This window comes from Dendrobates tinctorius, unplaced genomic scaffold (assembly GCF_039654945.1).
Source record: "Dendrobates tinctorius isolate UK_male_01 unplaced genomic scaffold, ASM3965494v1 ptg000201l, whole genome shotgun sequence".
Classification (NCBI taxonomy): Eukaryota; Metazoa; Chordata; class Amphibia; order Anura; family Dendrobatidae; genus Dendrobates; species Dendrobates tinctorius.
In genome coordinates this window covers 9,942,140-9,962,186 of record NW_027361868.1, presented here as the reverse complement: position 1 = coordinate 9,962,186, position 20,047 = coordinate 9,942,140, and the positions used below count along the sequence as shown (strand labels likewise).

The 20,047-nt window shown below is 43.8% G+C and overlaps 1 protein-coding gene across 5 annotated transcripts in view; it reads right to left on the bottom strand.

Moving 5' to 3' along the window:
* Window positions 1–20,047, bottom strand: part of HHAT (hedgehog acyltransferase) — a 355,681-nt gene that overhangs the window by 177,842 nt on the left and 157,792 nt on the right. For all 5 annotated transcript variants that reach the window (XM_073553400.1, XM_073553397.1, XM_073553399.1 and 2 more), the window contains exon 9: window positions 17,555–17,590. In XM_073553400.1, coding sequence (XP_073409501.1) covers window positions 17,555–17,590 — 36 coding nt within the window. The remainder of the gene's footprint in view (window positions 1–17,554; window positions 17,591–20,047) is intronic.

Sequence of the window (20,047 nt, the reverse complement as noted above, 5' to 3'; positions counted from 1 at the left end):
GACCACTACCCAGACCTAGTAGTTTCCCGTCGGCTTGGAGGATGACGGACACAATGGGCAATCCTCCTTCCAATGTCCCAATTCTCCACAATAAAAGCAGAGCTGTTTCTCTCGACGGCGTCTCCTCTCTTTTTCTTTGACTGCGGTGGCACCAATTTCCATAGGCACCGGACTGGCCTCAACCTCTTTGCTGCCAGAAAATAAGGAGGTTTCGGAGTGCATAACTCCTCTGGCCCTTAGCCTGCGATCCATCCGTACTGCTTGGGTCATGGCCTCCTCCAGTGTGTCAGTAGGTGGATGCAGGGCCAAGGCATCATGAAGGCGCTCAGACAGGCCTTTACGGAAAAGTCCCTGGAGGCCGGCATCAACCAAGGAGATCTCCGCTGCCCATCGTCGGAATTCTGAGCAGTACCACTCCGCTGAGTGCCGACCCTGACGTGCATTCATCACCATATCCTCAGCCATTCTAACCCTGTCAGGTTCGTCATAAATGCGGCTCAGGGCTTCAAAAAATGCATCCACAGTCATACGTTCTGGGGCCGTGGGGCAAGAGGAAACGCCCAGGCTTGCGGGGCACCCCGAAGTAAAGAAATAATTACCCCAACCCTCTGAAACTCTCCCCCGGAAGAACGAGGCCTCAGGGAAAAAAATAGTTTGCACCCTTCCTTAAAAGCCCTGAACTCCCTTTTATCCCCAGAAAAAGAGTCAGGCAGTTTAACAGGAGACTCAGGGTACGCAAGTGACACATCCCCGCTTTCCGGACCGAGAGCCCCCGCAGAGATGGCTCCCTGCACTGTGTCCACCAGCTGCTGCTGGGTGTGAGCCATAGTGCGTTGCTCCATATTTAACTTTTGAAACATTTGCGTCAGCTGCTTAACCTGGTCTGAGAGCGCCTGTATAGGATCCAGGATCCCAGCCCATACACACACACACACACACACACCTTTTCTCAGAGAGGAGAAAAAAAAAAACAGTTATGGTCGTTTATAATGTCAGCAAGCAGCGTGATAGAGCAGCCACTTAGGAGACAAGGGCAGGATACAGGGTGGAGGAAGTTTACTCACTGTGGTGCGGGCCAGGAGCGCAGCGCTGGCAATGAGAGACCAGCTCCAGGACCTGTGAGGGGGCGGAGCAGTGGTGAGACAGCTGAGATTCACAGGGCCTGCGGTCACGTGACCGGGTGTCAGAAAAAGTGGGCGGGACCACAGACGAGCCTCAGTATCGCTAGTAGCTATACTGGAAATGATGTGGCTCAGAGAAATGCAATAGTTAGACAAGCAACCAGGTCATACACGGGGCCGGCGGCGAGGTACAGGAGGGACGTACAGAGGAAGGTCACTAACGTAGCCAAGGGTCATACACTGGGCAGACAGCGAGGTATAAGAGGGGTATTCCAAGAGGGGTCAGTAACGTAGCCAAGGGTCATACACAGGACGGGCAGCGAGGTCCAAAATCAGCAGACAAGAGACGTAAACCGTGACAGGACCGAATCAAACACCAGACAGACAAACAATGATTGGCATGAAGCACAGACAGAACAGGGTCAGGCACACTCAGCTAGGAGTATAAACGACAGGGGACGGCTCCACCATGAGGCTATAAAAACACTCCCTGGAACCACAGAGAGGCTCTCCAAGTTAACCCTTACACACCCAACCCTGAACTCTCAATAAACCAAGACAGTAGTCCAATGCAGCTCCAGCCGTAGACCTCCAATGGAGGATGATAAGCTAGGACGATGTGAGTAAACGGTCAAAGGAGAGCCAGGAATAAGAGAAGAGAACAGTAGTTTCTTTAGCCCACGAAACGTTTCGACGGTGAACCGTCTTGAAACTGCCACCTGATGAAGACGGTTCACCGTCGAAACGCGTTGTGGGCTAAAGAAACTAATGCTCTCTACTCTTATTCCTGGCGCTCCTCTGACCGTTTACTCACATCGTCCTATGAAGTACCAGAGGGCATAGCTGTGTACTCCGAGGTGCTCCGGGTCATCCTCCGCTCGTCAGTAATCACAGATACATAATAATCACTGTTTATACACACAGTGTTCCCAGTACATGTATTTTCCTCCGCGGACAATCACTACCAGGGAAACCAAACAGCGCTCTAGATAAGATCCCTGGGAAACATAATATTGCACGTGTTGGTTAATATGGCAAATGCTTGACACCAAAAGGCAACTGATTTGGTTGTCATACTGCCCCATGCTAGCAATCAAGATCAGACAGTTGAAACCACCAGGTCTGAATGCGATGTAAATGATAAAATAACACGCATTTTGCAAGGTTTTTAAAATGATTCTCTGAGCAAAAGACAACACTACTCCACCCCCAAAGGTGCATTTATCTGAGACTGCTAAACTGGGATCCATTGGGGGTCTTCTTACTTTCTGCTCCTGTTCCAGGGCAGCCAAAGTCATGACCTGCCCTGGAAAACTGTACAGGAAACAACTGTAATCTCAGTTATATCCTTTACACGTAGTCTCTTCAGAGGAAGATGATTTGAACTCTAGCGTCACCTACTGGATGTAGAAACACTGAAAGTGAATATTGACACTTTAATACATGACTAGTGATAAGAAGCCAACCCAAACATTTAATTTGCAGACATGTGTTTTGGGGTTTGGGCCCCTCATTAGTGAAAAGCAAGAGATCTGATTTGGCTAAATGAAAGGCCTAAGACTTGGCAACTATTGTTACATCCAATAAGTGGAACTTCAGTTCTAATACTCTTCCTCTCTAAAGAAGATAAGAGGATATTTCCATGTTTAATTTCCCAAAGAAGCACTGCATGGCCTATAAGTCTCCTTACGCTATAACTGAAATCCAAGACTTGAGTCTACAATAAAGCTGTAAAAAAGGCAGCAAGAAGACCTACATGGATAGGGGGTAATGAAGGACTTGTTAGTATCAGACATAAGAGACTGCAAATGTCCAGTGGTTGAACCTCCATTTATTGCATCCATAAGGCAGATCTGTTGTGAACTATCTCGATTTGACTTCTGAGTCGGGGCTCCCTCTGGTGGTTACTGTGGGTAGTGGAGCTGGCCGAAGACTGCCACCTGACGATGATGATTGGAAATCAGGGGTTACTGACCGCAGCATTTAAGTGAGCAGGCTTCCTTCAGTGGCTGCTGGCGATTAGTTTTCTTCCTGTGCATTTGAGGTCTCCTGTCTCCTGCCTGATCCTACATTTTTCAGTTAAGTTGTTCATTTGCTAATCCTTTGCATCTGATCTGGTTTTGCCTCTTTTTGCTTTGCTGTGAGGGTTCAGCGTGCTCCCTGCTGGGGCAGTGCTAGAAAACACCAGACAGGCAGGTAAGGAACTTTGACGCAGTTTGCCAGCTTCCGTATTAAGGCCTTAATATCAACCAATACCTTACATATATTGATATGTTTTTGTGCACTTTATTTTTTTTTTTTCAGGGTGCAGTTGGGCCCAAATGGTTCTGTAAACTGTGGCCTCTGTTCACATGGGATGCAATATAGTTGGCGCTGGGCTGCCCCCCTATATGGTGTTACTAAGAGGCTGTGAACCAGAAGCTTTGCATTCCCTATGTGAACACTGCCACATACGGATTATTTTTTCTGCACTGGTGTGCCACATGGCCAATCCCTGATTGTAGGCTGGCTGTTTCATTTGGTATTATTGCACCTGTGCAGTTGCTATTTTACTTGGGTCCGCTGCACCCTGTTTTAGTGCAGATGCATTTATCCCTGTCTGGTGTTTTCCTGATTTTTGTGGAGGATTTTTTCCTCTTTCTGTGGTGGACCCCGCTCCATGTATTACAGCTTGTGTCAGTTTGTTCAGTCCCCTGTTAAATTAGTCTCTTTTGCTTTGCTGCCAGTTCATACCAGAATGCTGATATAGTGGTGAAGAGGTCGTGAGACCTCAATGTTTTTTTGTACATCAGACATGTTGGATTTTTAGGATTTTTGCGTGATTGCAGACAGTGTCTTTCCTTTCCTGTCCTATCTAGTCAGTTTGGGCCCCATCATTTGCTCAGTCTATTTTCTGCCTGCGTTTGTGTCTCATCTTGTCTCACCGACAATATATGTTTGGGGGCTATCTGTTCCTTTGGGGTTCTACTCCGGTGCAATTTAGATTTCACATTTCTTGCTTTAGGCTTAGTTAGCTCTTTGGCTGTACCGAGGCGTCTAGGGCATCGTAGGTACACCCCACGACTACTGCTAGTTGTGTTGTTAGGATTAGTGATCTGCAATCCGCTAAGTTACCAACCTTTCTGGTTTCCTGGTGGCCTGGCCTGTTCCTGCCATCCTCCTCGGTGACCAGTTCATAACACAGATCTAAGTAACATACCAAACAAGAGCTTCAAGAAAGGAAAAGGGGTCAATATCATGTAACTTTTTGTCCTGATATTAGAGTGTCATTCTTTTTTTTTTCTTTTTTAATATTTATTTATTAAATGTACATAATATATAGACAGAATATCCGGTAACAGCAAGGAGCAAGCCCCAACCTGCAACAAGCCCACAATATTAATCAAAGCAACACTTAGAGAAAAGACAAAAGAAGAGGAAGAGGTTGAAAATAAAAAAGATGGAAAAGAAGAGAAAAAAGGGAGGGGGAAAAGATCCCCAAAAAAACGGTGAGGTGGGGGTGTTGAAGGAAGGCTCCTCAACCAGGGTATAGAAGCCATGTGATTGACTCTCAGAGTCTCCCAAAGGGAATTAGTATTCCTCAGTCATCCCAGTAATACTGAATCTTAAAGAATCATATGAATTGTGCAAGGAAGCAGAAAAGTTCTCCAGACAATAAACCTTGTTCATCTTAGAAATCCAGAGAGAGATAGGAGGGTCATCCTTATACAGATGATATACGGTAAAATGGAGCATTTGTAGGTTTGCAGAGGAATAGATTGGTAGGTGTAGGCATTGCATGGTTTTGGTGGCAGTGATCTAACCCAGTTGTCAAAATGATGAACTCTCCAGGTTATCGGGGTGAAGGGGTCCTGTACAGCTGGAAGCTGATCCATGGAGGGCCAAGTAAACATATACCTGGATAGATGGTAAATGCTGTTGTCAAATGCTTTAAGATATACACCAAATAGGGTCCAACAAGTAAAAAGTACTATTTGTTCCATTAAACGGGAGCGTTTGAGAGGGGGGATAAGGGGAGAGTGGAAGTTACATCCGGCCTGGATACAACATATAAATATGCAGGGCATCATGTGGGAGATTGGGGAATTCTTTGTCCATAATGATGATAGTGCTCATCCTCTGGTGGTATGGGACGCCATGAAGGCATATCTCCAGGGAATTCTATACAGGGATATATGTAGGAGAAAGACACAAACTAAGCGAGATGAGGTAGATAGCCTGGAAGCCCTAACTAGGGCGGAAATAGAAATGGCGCAGCACGCTACACCCGACACTCAACTGACACTTAGGCAGGCACATGAAAGGGTCAATAGGTTACTACTAGATAAAGTAACTAAGAAGCAGGCTTTTATTTGCATATTATGGTGGAAAATAAGTATTTGGTCAGAAACAAGCAATCAAGATTTCTGGCTCTCACAGACCTGTAACTTCTTCTTTAAGAGTCTCCTCTTTCCTCCACTCATTACCTGTAGTAATGGCACCTGTTTAAACTTGTTATCAGTATAAAAAGACACCTGTGCACACCCTCAAACAGTCTGACTCCAAACTCCACTATGGTGAAGACCAAAGAGCTGTCAAAGGACACCAGAAACAAAATTGTAGCCCTGCACCAGGCTGGGAAGACTGAATCTGCAATAGCCAACCAGCTTGGAGTGAAGAAATCAACTGTGGGAGCAATAATTAGAAAATGGAAGAAATACAAGACCACTGATAATCTCCCTCGATCTGGTGCTCCACGCAAAATCCCACCCCGTGGGGTCAGAATGATCACAAGAACGGTGAGCAAAAATCCCAGAACCACGCGGGGGGACCTAGTGAATGAACTGCAGAGAGCTGGGACCAATGTAACAAGGCCTACCATAAGTAACACACTACGCCACCATGGACTCAGATCCTGCAGTGCCAGACGTGTCCCACTGCTTAAGCCTGTACATGTCCGGGCCCGTCTGAAGTTTGCTAGAGAGCATTTGGATGATCCAGAGGAGTTTTGGGAGAATGTCCTATGGTCTGATGAAACCAAACTGGAACTGTTTGGTAGAAACACAACTTGTCGTGTTTGGAGGAAAAAGAATACTGAGTTGCATCCATCAAACACCATACCTACTGTAAAGCATGGTGGTGGAAACATCATGCTTTGGGGCTGTTTCTCTGCAAAGGGGCCAGGACGACTGATCCGGGTACATGAAAGAATGAATGGGGCCATGTATCGTGAGATTTTGAGTGCAAACATCCTTCCATCAGCAAGGGCAATGAAGATGAAACGTGGCTGGGTCTTTCAACATGACAATGATCCAAAGCACACCGCCAGGGCAACGAAGGAGTGGCTTCGTAAGAAGCATTTCAAGGTCCTGGAGTGGCCTAGCCTGTCTCCAGATCTCAACCCTATAGAAAACCTTTTGAGGGAGTTGAAAGTCCGTGTTGCCAAGCGAAAAGCCAAAAACATCACTGCTCTAGAGGAGATCTGCATGGAGGAATGGGCCAACATACCAACAACTGTGTGTGGCAACCTTGTGAAGACTTACAGAAAACGTTTGACCTCTGTCATTGCCAACAAAGGATATATCACAAAGTATTGAGATGAAATTTTGTTTCTGACCAAATACTTATTTTCCACCATAATATGCAAATAAAATGAAAAAAAAACAGACAATGTGATTTTCTGGATTTTTTTTTCTCAGTTTGTCTCCCATAGTTGAGGTCTACCTATGATGTAAATTACAGACGCCTCTCATCTTTTTAAGTGGTGGAACTTGCACTATTGCTGACTGACTAAATACTTTTTTGCCCCACTGTATATGCTAAAAGAGGCAATTCTAGAACCTATGAGAGGTTGTGGAATCCCTGGCTACAATACGGTACAGTTAACTGATGGGAATGTGCTATATTTTACAATGCTGGTGTTGTGGATACACCATTAATACCATACATAGGAACATTTCTGTTTTGTATGGTTTGATTGACAATATGGGTAAAGAGGATGACTAATGGTAAATTACGGTGTAAGAGAAATCTTATGGAGAAAAGAGTTATATATGCTGTCTACATGGAGGGGGGTGGGAGAGGGGGAACAGGGATGTTCAATTTGTAAATCTATTGTTTGTGGAAGATTTACTGTATATTGTGTATTTTGAATTCTGATTAATAAAAATATATTTGATAAAAAAAAAAAAGTACTATTTGTTTAACCTACAGTGAATACTCACAGTGAAGCATGGTGGAGGCAAGATCATACTTTGGGGATTGTTTTTTGGCAGCTGGAACAAGTGATTTAGCCAAAGCTGTATTTATGCTACCACGTTATTTTAGTTTTTTACTTTCCTTTTTCCATCCGAAAAGATTTCAGCTTATTGTTCAATTGAATTGTAAAGATTATGGGCGACATTAAAGGTGGAAAAAGTTCTGAAATGATTCTTATTGGTATGATTTTTTTTTTTTTTTTTTAACATGACATAAACCTGGCATTTTAACAGAGGTATGTAGACTTTATATTTCCACTGTATTTCTTGAAGCTCTTTATCAAATCCAGATATAAAACAGAATATAACGTCAGACAGAAGAGAACAAAAAAACAATAAAACAGCAAAAAAGAATTCTGCGCTAATTGTAAGGTTTTTTTTTATGGAACGGTATTTATATTTATAAAAGATAAATAAATAAAACAAACTTATCATTTTCTGAAGAAATTCTCACTTTAAACTCTACAAAGATTAGAAAACAAAGGAGGTAATGTCTCATCTATGTGAAAAGAGCCGGGCAGGAGAAGCAAATGTCACGTGTGTGATCTGATCAGAGCGTGTTCAGTCTACACAGACACAAGTGTCGCGCTAATTAGAGCCCGGCGTTTTATCTTGTTTATCGGCATCAGACAGTGAAAAGCGGAGAAGAGATGTTTCTTTTACCGAACAGGGACTAATTTGAAGCTGATACAACGGTATATTCTAAAACCTCAATTTCAGAAAAAGGGAATCTGAGGACGTGAAAGGCGTCAGAGGGGCCCGATGTGATCGAGGTTATCCAATAAGATCAAAACAGAACTGCAATGTGGGGGCTTACCTGTACTACGGAAATGGGAATACTGGGATACTCACTTGTATAGCGCCGACATATTCTGCAGCGCTTTTCTTATATTACCGGCACTGTCCCCATTGGGGCTCACAATCTTCATTCCCTATCAGTATGTCTCTGGAGTGTGGAAGGAAACCGGAGAACCCGGAAGAAACCCACGCAAACACGGGGAGAACATGCAAACTCCTTGTAGTTGTCCTTGGTGAAATTTGAACCCAAGACAGGTGCCATACTGCCTGCACTTGGTTCAACAAAGAAGCTTTAGCAAAAAGAGGCAAGAAGACCTCTTTGTCAGAGACACTGAAAGGTAATCTGTCAGCATGTTTTTGCTATGTAATGTAATAGCAGCACCATGTAGGGGCTGAGATCCTGATTTCAGGGATGTGTCACATACGGGGCTGTGTGTTGTTAATTCAATAAAGTCAGTGTTTTATCAGAAGGAGATTATCACTACACGACTAGGTTTCTCGTGCCCGTTACTCAACTGCTCTGTATAATCCCGCCTCCACCTCTGATTGGCAGATTTTTCTCAATGTACAGTGTACACATAAAGCTGCCAATCAGTGGTGTGGGCGGGGTTACAGAGGGCTCAATAGTCTGAGCTCTGCTACAAAATTACAGCATGTAGACCAGAAAGTGACACATCACTGGAATCAGGATCTCAGCCCCTACATCATGCTGATCTCAGATTACTTAACAAAAACTTGTAGGACAGAAGAGAAAAAACTAAAAAAGACTCAAATGAAAAGGGAGGAGGAAGGCAAGTGAAAGGCACAGTACCGTGCCTGTACAATCATCATAAAGTACCTCGCCATGCTAAAGCATGGTGTCTCTACCTGAGCCGTTAGCATTACTGAGAAGGAGAACTTGCTTATTATTGCCTTTGGCTAGTTACAAGTGATGAGTGAGCGTACTGGAATAAGGTGTTATCTGAGCATGCTTGGGTGCTAACCGAGTGTTTTCGGCATGCACGAATAATATGTTCGAGTCCCCACTGCTTCATGTCAAACGGCTGTTGAACAGCCTCCACACATGCAGGGATTGCCTAACAAACAGGAAATCTCTGCATGTGTTGCGGCTGTTCAACAGCCACGGGACTCAAATATATTATTTGAGCACGCCGAAGACACACGGTTAGCACCCGAGCATGCTCAGATAACACCTTATCCCAGCAGGTTCACTCATCTCTACTAGTTACCTTTTTCATTTACTAGCAAGTTTTGACTCTCAGATGTGTCAACATTTAGAAAATTCAATGTATTATTGTGACATTGCTTCAAAAGCCACGAAAAGGCTGCAATTCATATCAAAACCACTGGGTGGCTACAAATGGACATATGGCACAACAAAATCATGTTTCTTCTCTTCAAATCTGGTAATCTTGTGACATCTCTCTCTTTTAGGATAAACCGAGCCAAAGGAAAACAAAAGGAAGGACACATCGGTAGTTTTATGCGAAATGTACTGTATATATACAGTACATACATGATACACATGGGCACTGGGCCCAACTGCTTTATTCCGGCCCACCTGCTTTATCCTGACCCACCTCCTTTATCTTGGCCCACCAGCTCTGTCTTGGCCCACCTGCTTTATCCTGGCCCACCTGCTTTATCCTGACCCACCTCCTTTATCTTGGCCCACCTATTTTATCTTGGCCCACCTGCTTTATCTTGGCCCACCTATTTTATCTTGGCCCAACTGCTTTATCCTGACCCACCTGCTTTATCCTGACCCACCTGCTTTATCTTGGCCCACCAGCTCTGTCTTGGCCCACCTGCTTTGCTTTGTCATAGCCCACCTGCTCTATCTTGGCCCACCTGCTTTATCCTAGCCCACCTGCTTTGCTTTGTCCTAGCCCACGTGCTTTACCTTATCTTGGCCCACCTTCTTTATCCTGGCCCACCTGCTTTATCTTGACCCACCTGCTTTATCTTAGCCCACCTGCTTTATCCTGGCCCACCTGCTTTATCCTGGCCCACCTGTTTTATCCTGGCCCACTTGCTTTATCCTGGCCCACCTGCTTTATCCTGGCCCACATGCTTTATCCTGGCCCACTTGCTTTATCCTGGCCCACATGCTTTATCCTGGCCCACATGCTTTATCCTGGCCCACATGCTTTATCCTGGCCCACTTGCTTTATCCTGGCCCACCTGCTTTACCCTGGCCCGCCTGCTTTATCCTGACCCGCTTGCTTTATCCTGGCCCACCTGCTTTATCTTGGCCCACCTGCTTTATCCTGGCCCACCTGCTTTATCCTGACCCACCTGCTTTATCCTGGTCCATCTGCTTTATCCTGGCCCACCTGCTTTATCCTGGTCCATCTGCTTTATCCTGGCCCACCTGCTTTATCCTGGCCCACCTGCTTTATCCTGGCCCACCTGCTTTACCCTGGCCCACCTGCTTTATCCTGGCCCACTTGCTTTATCCTGGCCCATCTGCTTTATCCTGGCCCAACTAGTCATCTATGAGACTGCTATGAACACCTACCTGCTTTGCAATCTCAATACAATGATTTATCTAATTGTCAAAAATAAGGACACATAAAACTAGTACAAGGCACAAATGCATGAAGAAGCCTCTACGACTTTTAGTTCATTATAAACAAGTTGATTTTCTTGGCACGGTTAGATTATCTTCTAGTTTGCACCTCCATGATTTCCACAAACAGTGCTCTAATTACAATACTTTGTGTAGGAAATTGAATTAGACTCCGCTGGGTTTATAAGATTTCTATTTTTAGACATTAAATAATAGTCGCGGTTCCTTACGTAAGTCGGGAATTATTTGTAGCAAAATAAACGTTTATGCCGGCGACTCCGGGTCATCAATCTTCTGTGTTATGGTCTCTGAAGAAGTTGGAATTGTTAAAATTATATAAGAAATAAAAAAAAAGCTTTGTAAAATTGTTCTTGTGAAGTTGTTCAGGCTCATAGTTCACAAGGAAGAACATGGCTTAACGCACACATAAAAAAAATCAAAATAAAAACAATTTTAATTGCAAATATGTCACAGAATGTCTCTTTCTTATACTCCACATAATGGGCTTCAAGTTGACGAGGGTTTGGCATCTACACTGTGCTGGGAACTTGGGTATCACTCCTGCCGAGCAACAAGGGTGCATGTACCATTTAGGCAGATTGCGATGGGGTTTTTGGAGTCTCCCAGTTGGTTTATGCTTTTTACTAATGTGTGGTGAGAATCTGCGCAATTTTCCTCTCTCCATAGGACGCGTATCGTTAGCAAATTATAGTAAAATATTGGATCAAGGTTTATGGAAAGGGTGTGGAGGCAGAAAGAAGCATGGAGAGTCTTCTGCACCAAAAATCTAGCGCTATACAGTAACTGGGAGCCAACGTTGGTGTAGCAAGTAAAACAAAACATAATGAAGAGCGGCCACTACTTTGGATGAAAACCATGTCTACATGGTAGACAACCAGTCACCCATTCCTCTGGCCCCGATCATGGCTGCGCCCTTCCTGTACCCATGTGTGCCCTTCTTGTACCCATGTGTGCACTCCTCTCCTTGGCCAATGAAGACATGTTCCCAGACAACCGGTGCTTGTGGATCATATCAAGTGTGGCGTCCTCTACTGCTTTGCATGCTTATTGAGGTTCATACCTTGCTCTCTTTTCAATCCTGATTCTCATCCTGATCTTGGTCTCGTTTCTGTATTTCGCTCGTGTCCTTCCGAATGTTCGCCTTCTACCTTGACTCTGACACTTGGCTTCATTCCTGATTATGTTCTCATCTTATCCTCTACCTTGTCGCATCTGGATCTCTCTTCTTGTGATGACCCTTCAATAGTTTCTTACTATGCTCCTGACTTATTCTCTGATCTGGCACATCCTTACCATTCTCCTAGAGACAAGTCTTGGCTCAGTACCTGCAATGCTTCTTTCTTGCCTTTCCTGTGACTTGTCGCATCTCGACTACTCTTCTGGTGATGAATTCATAGCATCTCAACCACTCTCCTGATGATGAACCTGTTACACTGTGACCACTCTCCTGGTGATGAACCTGTCACACTGTGACCACTCTCCTGGTGATGAACCCATCACACTGTAACCACTCTTTTAGTGGTGAACTTTGTCACACCTTGACCACGCTTCTGATGAAGACCATAAGCTTTGCTCTTGACTATTCTCCTTTCTCGTCCTTCCTTTGGTTTGGTTGGTCCATGGTCATAAATCTTTGCTCTGTTCCCGACTATGCCACTATTGCATCACTACTACTGGGTGTATTCACGAACCATGAGCATTAGTGCAGCTGCCAGAATGGTACATGGGAAGCGAGGACGTGGCATGCTCCGGAATCTTGGGAGCAGTAGGAAGAATGAAGTGGAAGTCACCAGGAAAGGAGCAACTGTGCACAGAATGTGGCGTACACCAAACTACAGTCTCGACTCTCAATCCTAAGATACACGTGTGCGTGTCGTAAAGGGCCTTAATAGGATCATGGATATGATGTGACTGAGCCACGCCGGGCAACCTGCACAACCTGACATCGAGCACAACACAGGGCAGCGGACCAAGATGAAGGAAGCGGAGCCTGGGAAAACCCGAGGACAGGTTTGTAACAAGAACTATAAATAGGCAGTTCTTAAGTGCCCTCACCCCAGTCTAGTCAACACATTATGTTTCAGAAAATCCCTATATTCATTGCTGGCTGTGGTACAATTGGTCAGAAATAGAGAGGTCCCAGCCCATAACAGCTTACAGTCTTAGGTGCATCACAGGAGAAGTGCTATAGAAGGGAGCGCAATGGAATAAGGGACAAAGAGTATTAGCATGCTGTAGGGGATGCAAGCCTGATGGATGTGTTACTGATTCACTAAAATCATTGTTTTATCAGCAGTAGATTATCACTACAGGACTGGGTGCCTCGTGCCTCCTAGTCCAACCACGCCCCTAGCACTGATTAGCAACTTTCTGTCAATTTACAGTGTACTCAGAAAGCTGTCAATCAGTGAGGTGGGCGGGGTTACACACAGCTCAGCATTCCGAGCTCTGCTACATCTGCAGCCCAGTAAGCGACACATTGCTGCAATCAGGGTCACAGCCCCTACATCATGCTGCTCTCAGATTACATAGCAAAGCCCGCTGACAGATTTCCCTGAATTTACCCTACATCAACGAAATGTAGAATGTCTAAATAATAATTTCCTTTCTTATTATTGATTTGTTAAAATCTTCAACGAGAACAAACCTCTCTGTGTTACGGATGCAATCAGTGTGTCAGAACTTAATTGCAAAAATGTGAAAAAAAAAAAAAACCCCAAAACAATACAGGACTTTTTTGCTACTCCTCAAACGCCTTAAATGACACTAGCAAGAAATATAGTAATTAGCACCAATTTCACGATTCCATTACGGGAAATTGCAGACCTGCTGATATCTGCGCAGGAAAGACATTTCTCAGACATCCAGCTGATGTGGACATTAAAAACAGCAGTCTCATCTTTCAAAGTATGGTGTCGGTGCGCCAAACACGATGACTACTGGGGAGGAGGGGGGGAGAAAACACAGTAAACCTCTGAGCGCCTGATGGTATGGAACTTTCCTAAATTCCCAGATTATAGCCATCAGGTCACATAAATTGTGTCTTTAATGTGACATGATTCCATTCTATAAAGAGAACACAAAATGACTCCTGAAAATGGACTTATACCAAATTGTACAATACTAGTCAATAAATCTGTATCATTACATGGATGTATCAGATTAAAGGGGCAATCGCATCTTAAACCTTTATAGCATATCCACAGGATCGTCATTCACTCTCGAGAACTAAGCCTTGAACCTTCGTCTAGTCTTTTTTTGTAAGCAAGTTCCGAGAACTACACAGTAAGCGTCAATATTTGGAGCCCCCTACAAATGAATGGAGAACCAAGCATGCACAGCCACCGCTTCACTGAGGAGCGGGGAAGTAACGCAGGGAACAGCTTTTGTCCAAGGTCTTAGATAGGAGAAGGTAGAGCTTTCTTCCACCCCCCATTGACCGGTTATTGTCATCTTCATTCGATATAAAAGATTAAAGGGTTGTTCCGAGAAAGAGTTACACCTTAGGCATAGGATAGGGATAGCTTGCTGATCACTTGGGATCTGACCTCTAGCAAGAACAGGGCTCTTAAATGGAGCGGAGATCTGCATGTTCAACAACCATTGTCTAGGGACTATAGGAGTTAACAAGTGTTATACTGGGCTTTCTCCAATAGTCCTATAATCAATAAATGGAGCTGGAGGTCATGTATGCACCCCTTTGCGCCATTCAAGATAGGACTGCAAAGTCAGCTTCCCTGTCAATGCTGAAGAAAAGCCTCCTCATAGCATGATGCTGCCACCACCATGCTTCACAGTGGGGATGGTGTTTTCAGAGTAATGTGCAGTGTTGGTTTTCCACCATACATAGCGTTTTGCATTTATCCCATATGTTTGATGCATTTTTTTTTATATATCCTATTCAATTGAATGGGTGAAAAACACTGCAAAAACACCAAAACACTTGACATGAAACTGCTTCAAATCTGCAAGGAAAAAAGACGCAGCGCATGCATGAGATTTCAAAAATCTCATTCACTTCGCTGGTACTATAGAATGCTGCCGAGAAAAACGCAGGAAAAATATGTCAAAAATGCAATTTTTGAATATAACCTAAAAAGTCTATAAATCAGCTACATGATTAGAAGTGGAACAGTTATTCCCAGGAATTACTTCTACCGCCATTATTTGTGATGGAGACTCAGATACAATGTATTTTGGTGTATTATGTATCCAATCTCTAGATACAGATCCGGCAGCTGCTGGCTGCAGATATGTAAAGTATCTACTGAGGGAATCTATGAAGTGGCTTTATAAAAATGAATCAGTTTAGTGGTGTGAATCGTAGCGTACGCCAATTTCTGACTAGACAAAGAGCTCTGCTCCATATTCATGTGTTGTCTCGGAGCGGCGGCTTTGTTGTTGAGGTGTGTGATGACAATTAGACAGTGATGCGTCTGTGATACAATTTTACTTAGGCGTTTGGCATCAAACTGTGACTGGTTTATGGAAAATGTTACATTGAAGAGATGATACAGTAGAATGTAAAAGTTTGGGCCCCCCTGGTCAAAATTACTGTTATTGTGAACAGTTAAGATGAAATGATCTCTAAAAGGCCTAAAGTTAAAGATGAAACATTTCCTTTGTATTTTAGGCCATATATATATTGTAATTTTTTTACATTACAAAAAGGTAAAATGGTCCGATGCAAAAGTTTGGGCATCCATGGAGATTTGTGTGCTCAGATAACTTTGACCAAGGTTTCAGACCTTAATTCGCTTGTTAGGATTCTGGATTGCTCATTATCATTATTAGAAAAAGCCAGTTTCTCAGTTTTATAAAAACCCAGCCTTCTTTAACCTTGTGCCAAAAAAAGCAGCCATGGGTTCTTCTAAGCAGCTGCCTAGCACTCTGAAAATGAAAATGGTGAAGACACACAAAGCAGGAGAAGGCTATAAGAAGATAGCAAAGTGTTTTCAAGTTGCCCTTTCCTCAGTTCAAAATATAACTAAGAAATGGCAATTACCAGGAACAGTGGAGGTCAAGATAAGGTCTGGAAGACCAAGCAAAATATCAGTGAGCGCTACTTATAGGATTGCTGGAGAAGCAAATCAGAACCCCAGCTTGACAGCAAAAGACCTTCAGAAAGATTTAGCAGACTCTGGAGTTGTGGTACATTGTTCTACTGTTCAGAGGCACCTGCACAAATATGGCCTTCATGGAAGAGTCATCAGGAGAAAACCTCTCCTGCTTCCTCACAATAAAATTACAAAATGGAGTGGCTGAAACAACCACTGCACCATTCATTTTCTACAGTGGTGCTGGAAAAAAACGAGCGCAGCGCTCGGCAGCTACATAGGGAGTTAAATGAGTGCAGGTTGAGCATGACCATTCTAAGGGGGAGAAAAGCTCCCAATTCTGCCAATTCGTACGGGTCCCAGGGGTCGGACGCTCACCGATCAACACATTATCACATAGATTATTGATACCCAGTGTATAATAGCCCCTCAACTACCATGTGCTTTATATAATTCTAAAGTTTTCCTATTTGGTAGAGGGGTTTCTCGGACTCTTCCGTCACCCAGAGTCAGGTGTGACATGTCCGATTGTGATCCAAGTCATGGATAATAATTGTACATGGTTCAGTGAAAAACTTAGCTCACTGATGGCATTCTAGTTGCATCCTAGTGCAGACTGTTTGTCACTGACTGTACGCTAGGAGAAGCTAGAAAACCGCCATCAGCTTTTATATACACTGCTCAAAAAATAAAGGGAACACTTAAACAGAATATAACTGCAAGTAAATCAAACTTCTGTGAAATCAAACTGTCCACTTAGGAAGCAACACTGATTGACAATCAATTTCACATGCTGTTGTGCAAATGGAATAGACAACAGATGGAAATTATTGGCAATTATCAAGACACCCTCAATAAAGGAGTGGTTCTGCAGGTGGGGACCACAGACCACATCTCAGTACCAATGCTTTCTGGCTGATGTTTTGGTCACTTTTGAATGTTGGCTGTGCTTTCACACTCGTGGTAGCATGAGACGGACTCTACAACCCACACAAGTGGCTCAGGTAGTGCAGCTCATCCAGGATGGCACATCAATGCGAGCTGTGGCAAGAAGGTTTGCTGTGTCTGTCAGTGTAGTGTCCAGAGGCTGAAAGTGCTACCAGGAGACAGGCCAGTACACCAGGAGACGTGGAGGGGGCCGTAGGAGGGCAACAACCCAGCAGCAGGACCGCTACCTCAGCCTTTGTGCAAGAAGAAACAGGAGGAGCACTGCCAGAGCCCTGCAAAATGCCCTCCAGCAGGCCACAAATGTGCATGTGTCTGAACAAACGGTTAGAAACCGACTCCATGATGATGGTCTGAGGGCCCGACGTCCACAGATGGGGGTTGTGGTCACAGCCCTACACCGTGCAGGACGCTTGGCATTTGCCACAGAACACCAGGATTGGCAAATTCGCCACTAGCGCCCTGTGCTCTTCACAGATGAAAGCAGGCTCACACTGAGCACATGTGACAGAGTCTGGAGACGCCGTGCAGCGCGATTTGCTGCCTGCAACATCCTTCAGCATGACCGGTTTGGCAGTGAGTCAGTAATGGTGTGGGGTGGCATTTCTTTGGAGGGCCGCACAGTGTTGGGCTGTGAGCAAAACCCCCATCTGTCGACGATGGGCACTCAGGATGCGATGGATCAAACGCCAAAGAAAATCTGATCCAGAAATTACTCAGCTTTTTTCACTTATGAGAAAAATCACTAAAACCTGACGAAAAGCCGATAATTTACTCCTGAGTGTTTGAGCATTTTAGGCTTACCTCAATAGAAACCGGTGGAGGCCGACATCAAAACACCTGAAAATAAACACAGGAAGAAAAATGAGCATCAGAATCAAATAATGAGGCATAAAACATACACGGAATATTTCATACAGAAGAAGTTCCAGAAATAAAATACAGATTTGCAAATGGAAAAACCCACCGCGAATCACAGAACTTCAACAAATCTCATCCAAGTCTGCAGTAGGTCAATTTCTATCAGGCTTGACCTCTTTCATCATAGAGCAGAAATATGCAAATTGTCTCTTCATAGAGGATGAGGATTTGAATTCTAGTGCCCCCTATTGGAAATAGCAATCCTAAAAGTCAATACTGAACCTCTTTCGAGTCTTGCCATATGACTTACGATAAAAGCCAAACCAGAATCCCAGTTTGCAGATACAATGCTCCGGGGTTATTTCCCCTCATCAGTGCAAAGTATGAGATCTGATATGGCTATGTGAGAGGCTAAGACTGAGGTCTAAGGGGTATTAGATCACCATAAAAGTCTTGGCAGGAATGTTGAAATCTTGCATATGTGTGTGACTCCTCCCAGTCTTTCCAAGATGGGAATTGCATAGAGGATGTCATAGAATCATAGAATGGTAGAGTTGGAAGGGACCTCCTGGGTCATCTGGTCCAACCCTCTGCTCAAAGCAGGAGTCATTAAATCATCCCAGGCAGATGTCTGTTCAACCTCTGTTTGAAGACATCCATTGAAGGAGAACTCACCAGTGAAGAGTGATCCAAGGCAGGACTAGGGGGTAGAAGACTCTAGCATTCCCTTTATTCTTAAATGGGTTTTCCTTTAATGGGAGCTAAACTTCAATACCCAAGAATGGTCAGAAAGCTTCATACAGAGGTGAAAACGCTCATCGGTGGTGGTGGCAGGTGTCGGACTCCCATCAATCCTAACCACAGCTCATCAATATCATAATCCCGGACAACCCTTTTAAGGATCATATTTTTTCAGCTAACAAAGATGGGATGCAACTCAGTGTAATACAAATGTCCATGTTTCCACATTTCCTTCTTATACTCTGTTTTCTCCGTTGTGGAGACCCCCACACTGCCGCCCCCCCGATGATCATGAGGAGTTTGATCTGTGATAAATGAGTATATGAAGTGTAGGAGCCGCACTACTTTATGACAGCCCGTTATGAGCGGTGACAAAAGACGAGCTGGAATGAGAAATTGCTCTGTGATGACAAGTCACCATACCATGTTTCATACTATCCCATCATCATTTACATTTTTAATGGAGCGCAAAAATAAAAAAATCCATTAGAGAAAAACATGTTATGTGTTATGTCAGAGGCAGATGCAGCTATTTGTCCTGTAGCACAAACTACACCGTGAAATCCAGGGATCGGCAGGAATAGGAGGAGATTTCAGCCCTTCTCACGTGGTCGTCTTCTTTAAATTAATGTTTTTAAATCAGGTTTTCAACTTTATGCCTAAGTGGATTTTTAACCCCTTCAAGACTTTGGACACATAGGTACGTCCAAGGTCGCGTCCCTGCCTTTGATGCGGGCTCCGGCGCTGAGCCCGCATCTTTTTCCGCACATGACAGCGGATCTGATCAATATAGCGGTATAAAGGATTGATTTTTGTACTTTTCAACAACACCAATTATTCTATCGTATAATGTACTAGAAAACAGAGGAAAAAAATGCCAAGTGTGGTGTAATAAAAAAAAAAAGTTGTTTTTTGTTTGTTTGCTTTTTTACCATACAATAAATGCCAAAACTGACCCGCCATTATAATGTTGAGGTCATTATGAGTTCACAGATACCAATCATGTATAATTCCTTTTTTAAGTGGTGAAAAAAAAATCCAAAATTTGTGAAAAAAAAAAAAAAAAAAATGGCGCCAATTTCCGAGACCATTTTTTCTTGATCTGGGGCTTAGTGAGGGCTTATTTTTTGCACGTCGAGCTGATGTTGACATGGTGCATGGGGGGTAATCTTGTAGAAAGCAACACAATGGATTACTATCTTGAGGACTATGCCCCCCCCCAGGGATTAAACAATCAGCTTTGCGCCATTTTTGTAGACGCCCACCATTCATCTCTATCCCTTTCCTTCTCCTCTGTTTATAAAATGGGAAAAATCGTTTCCTTTTTACACAAGTTTTATTGTTGTTCTTTTCTGTTTTTGTTTCTTCTCGTTATTTGACTCTTCTACTTTCCTTGACATCTATCTCATCCTGATGCCAATTTAGAAATAAAAAACATGCATTTGAAGTTAGGAAGATCCCTTTGTGCACTACACCTCATGAAAATAAGACTTAAGGGGAGTCTGTCAGTAAGTTTGACCCCCCCCCATAAATCACTTTTATGTACATGAAAGTTGAACTCATTGGTATATTTATATTTTCATTCTGCGGCCTAATTTCTTGATAAATCCACGTTTTTCTGCGATTTGAGTTTGGGTGGGGCAGGCTTCACTGCTGTACTGCGCATGCTCTGCACAGACAAGCATACGTCCGACG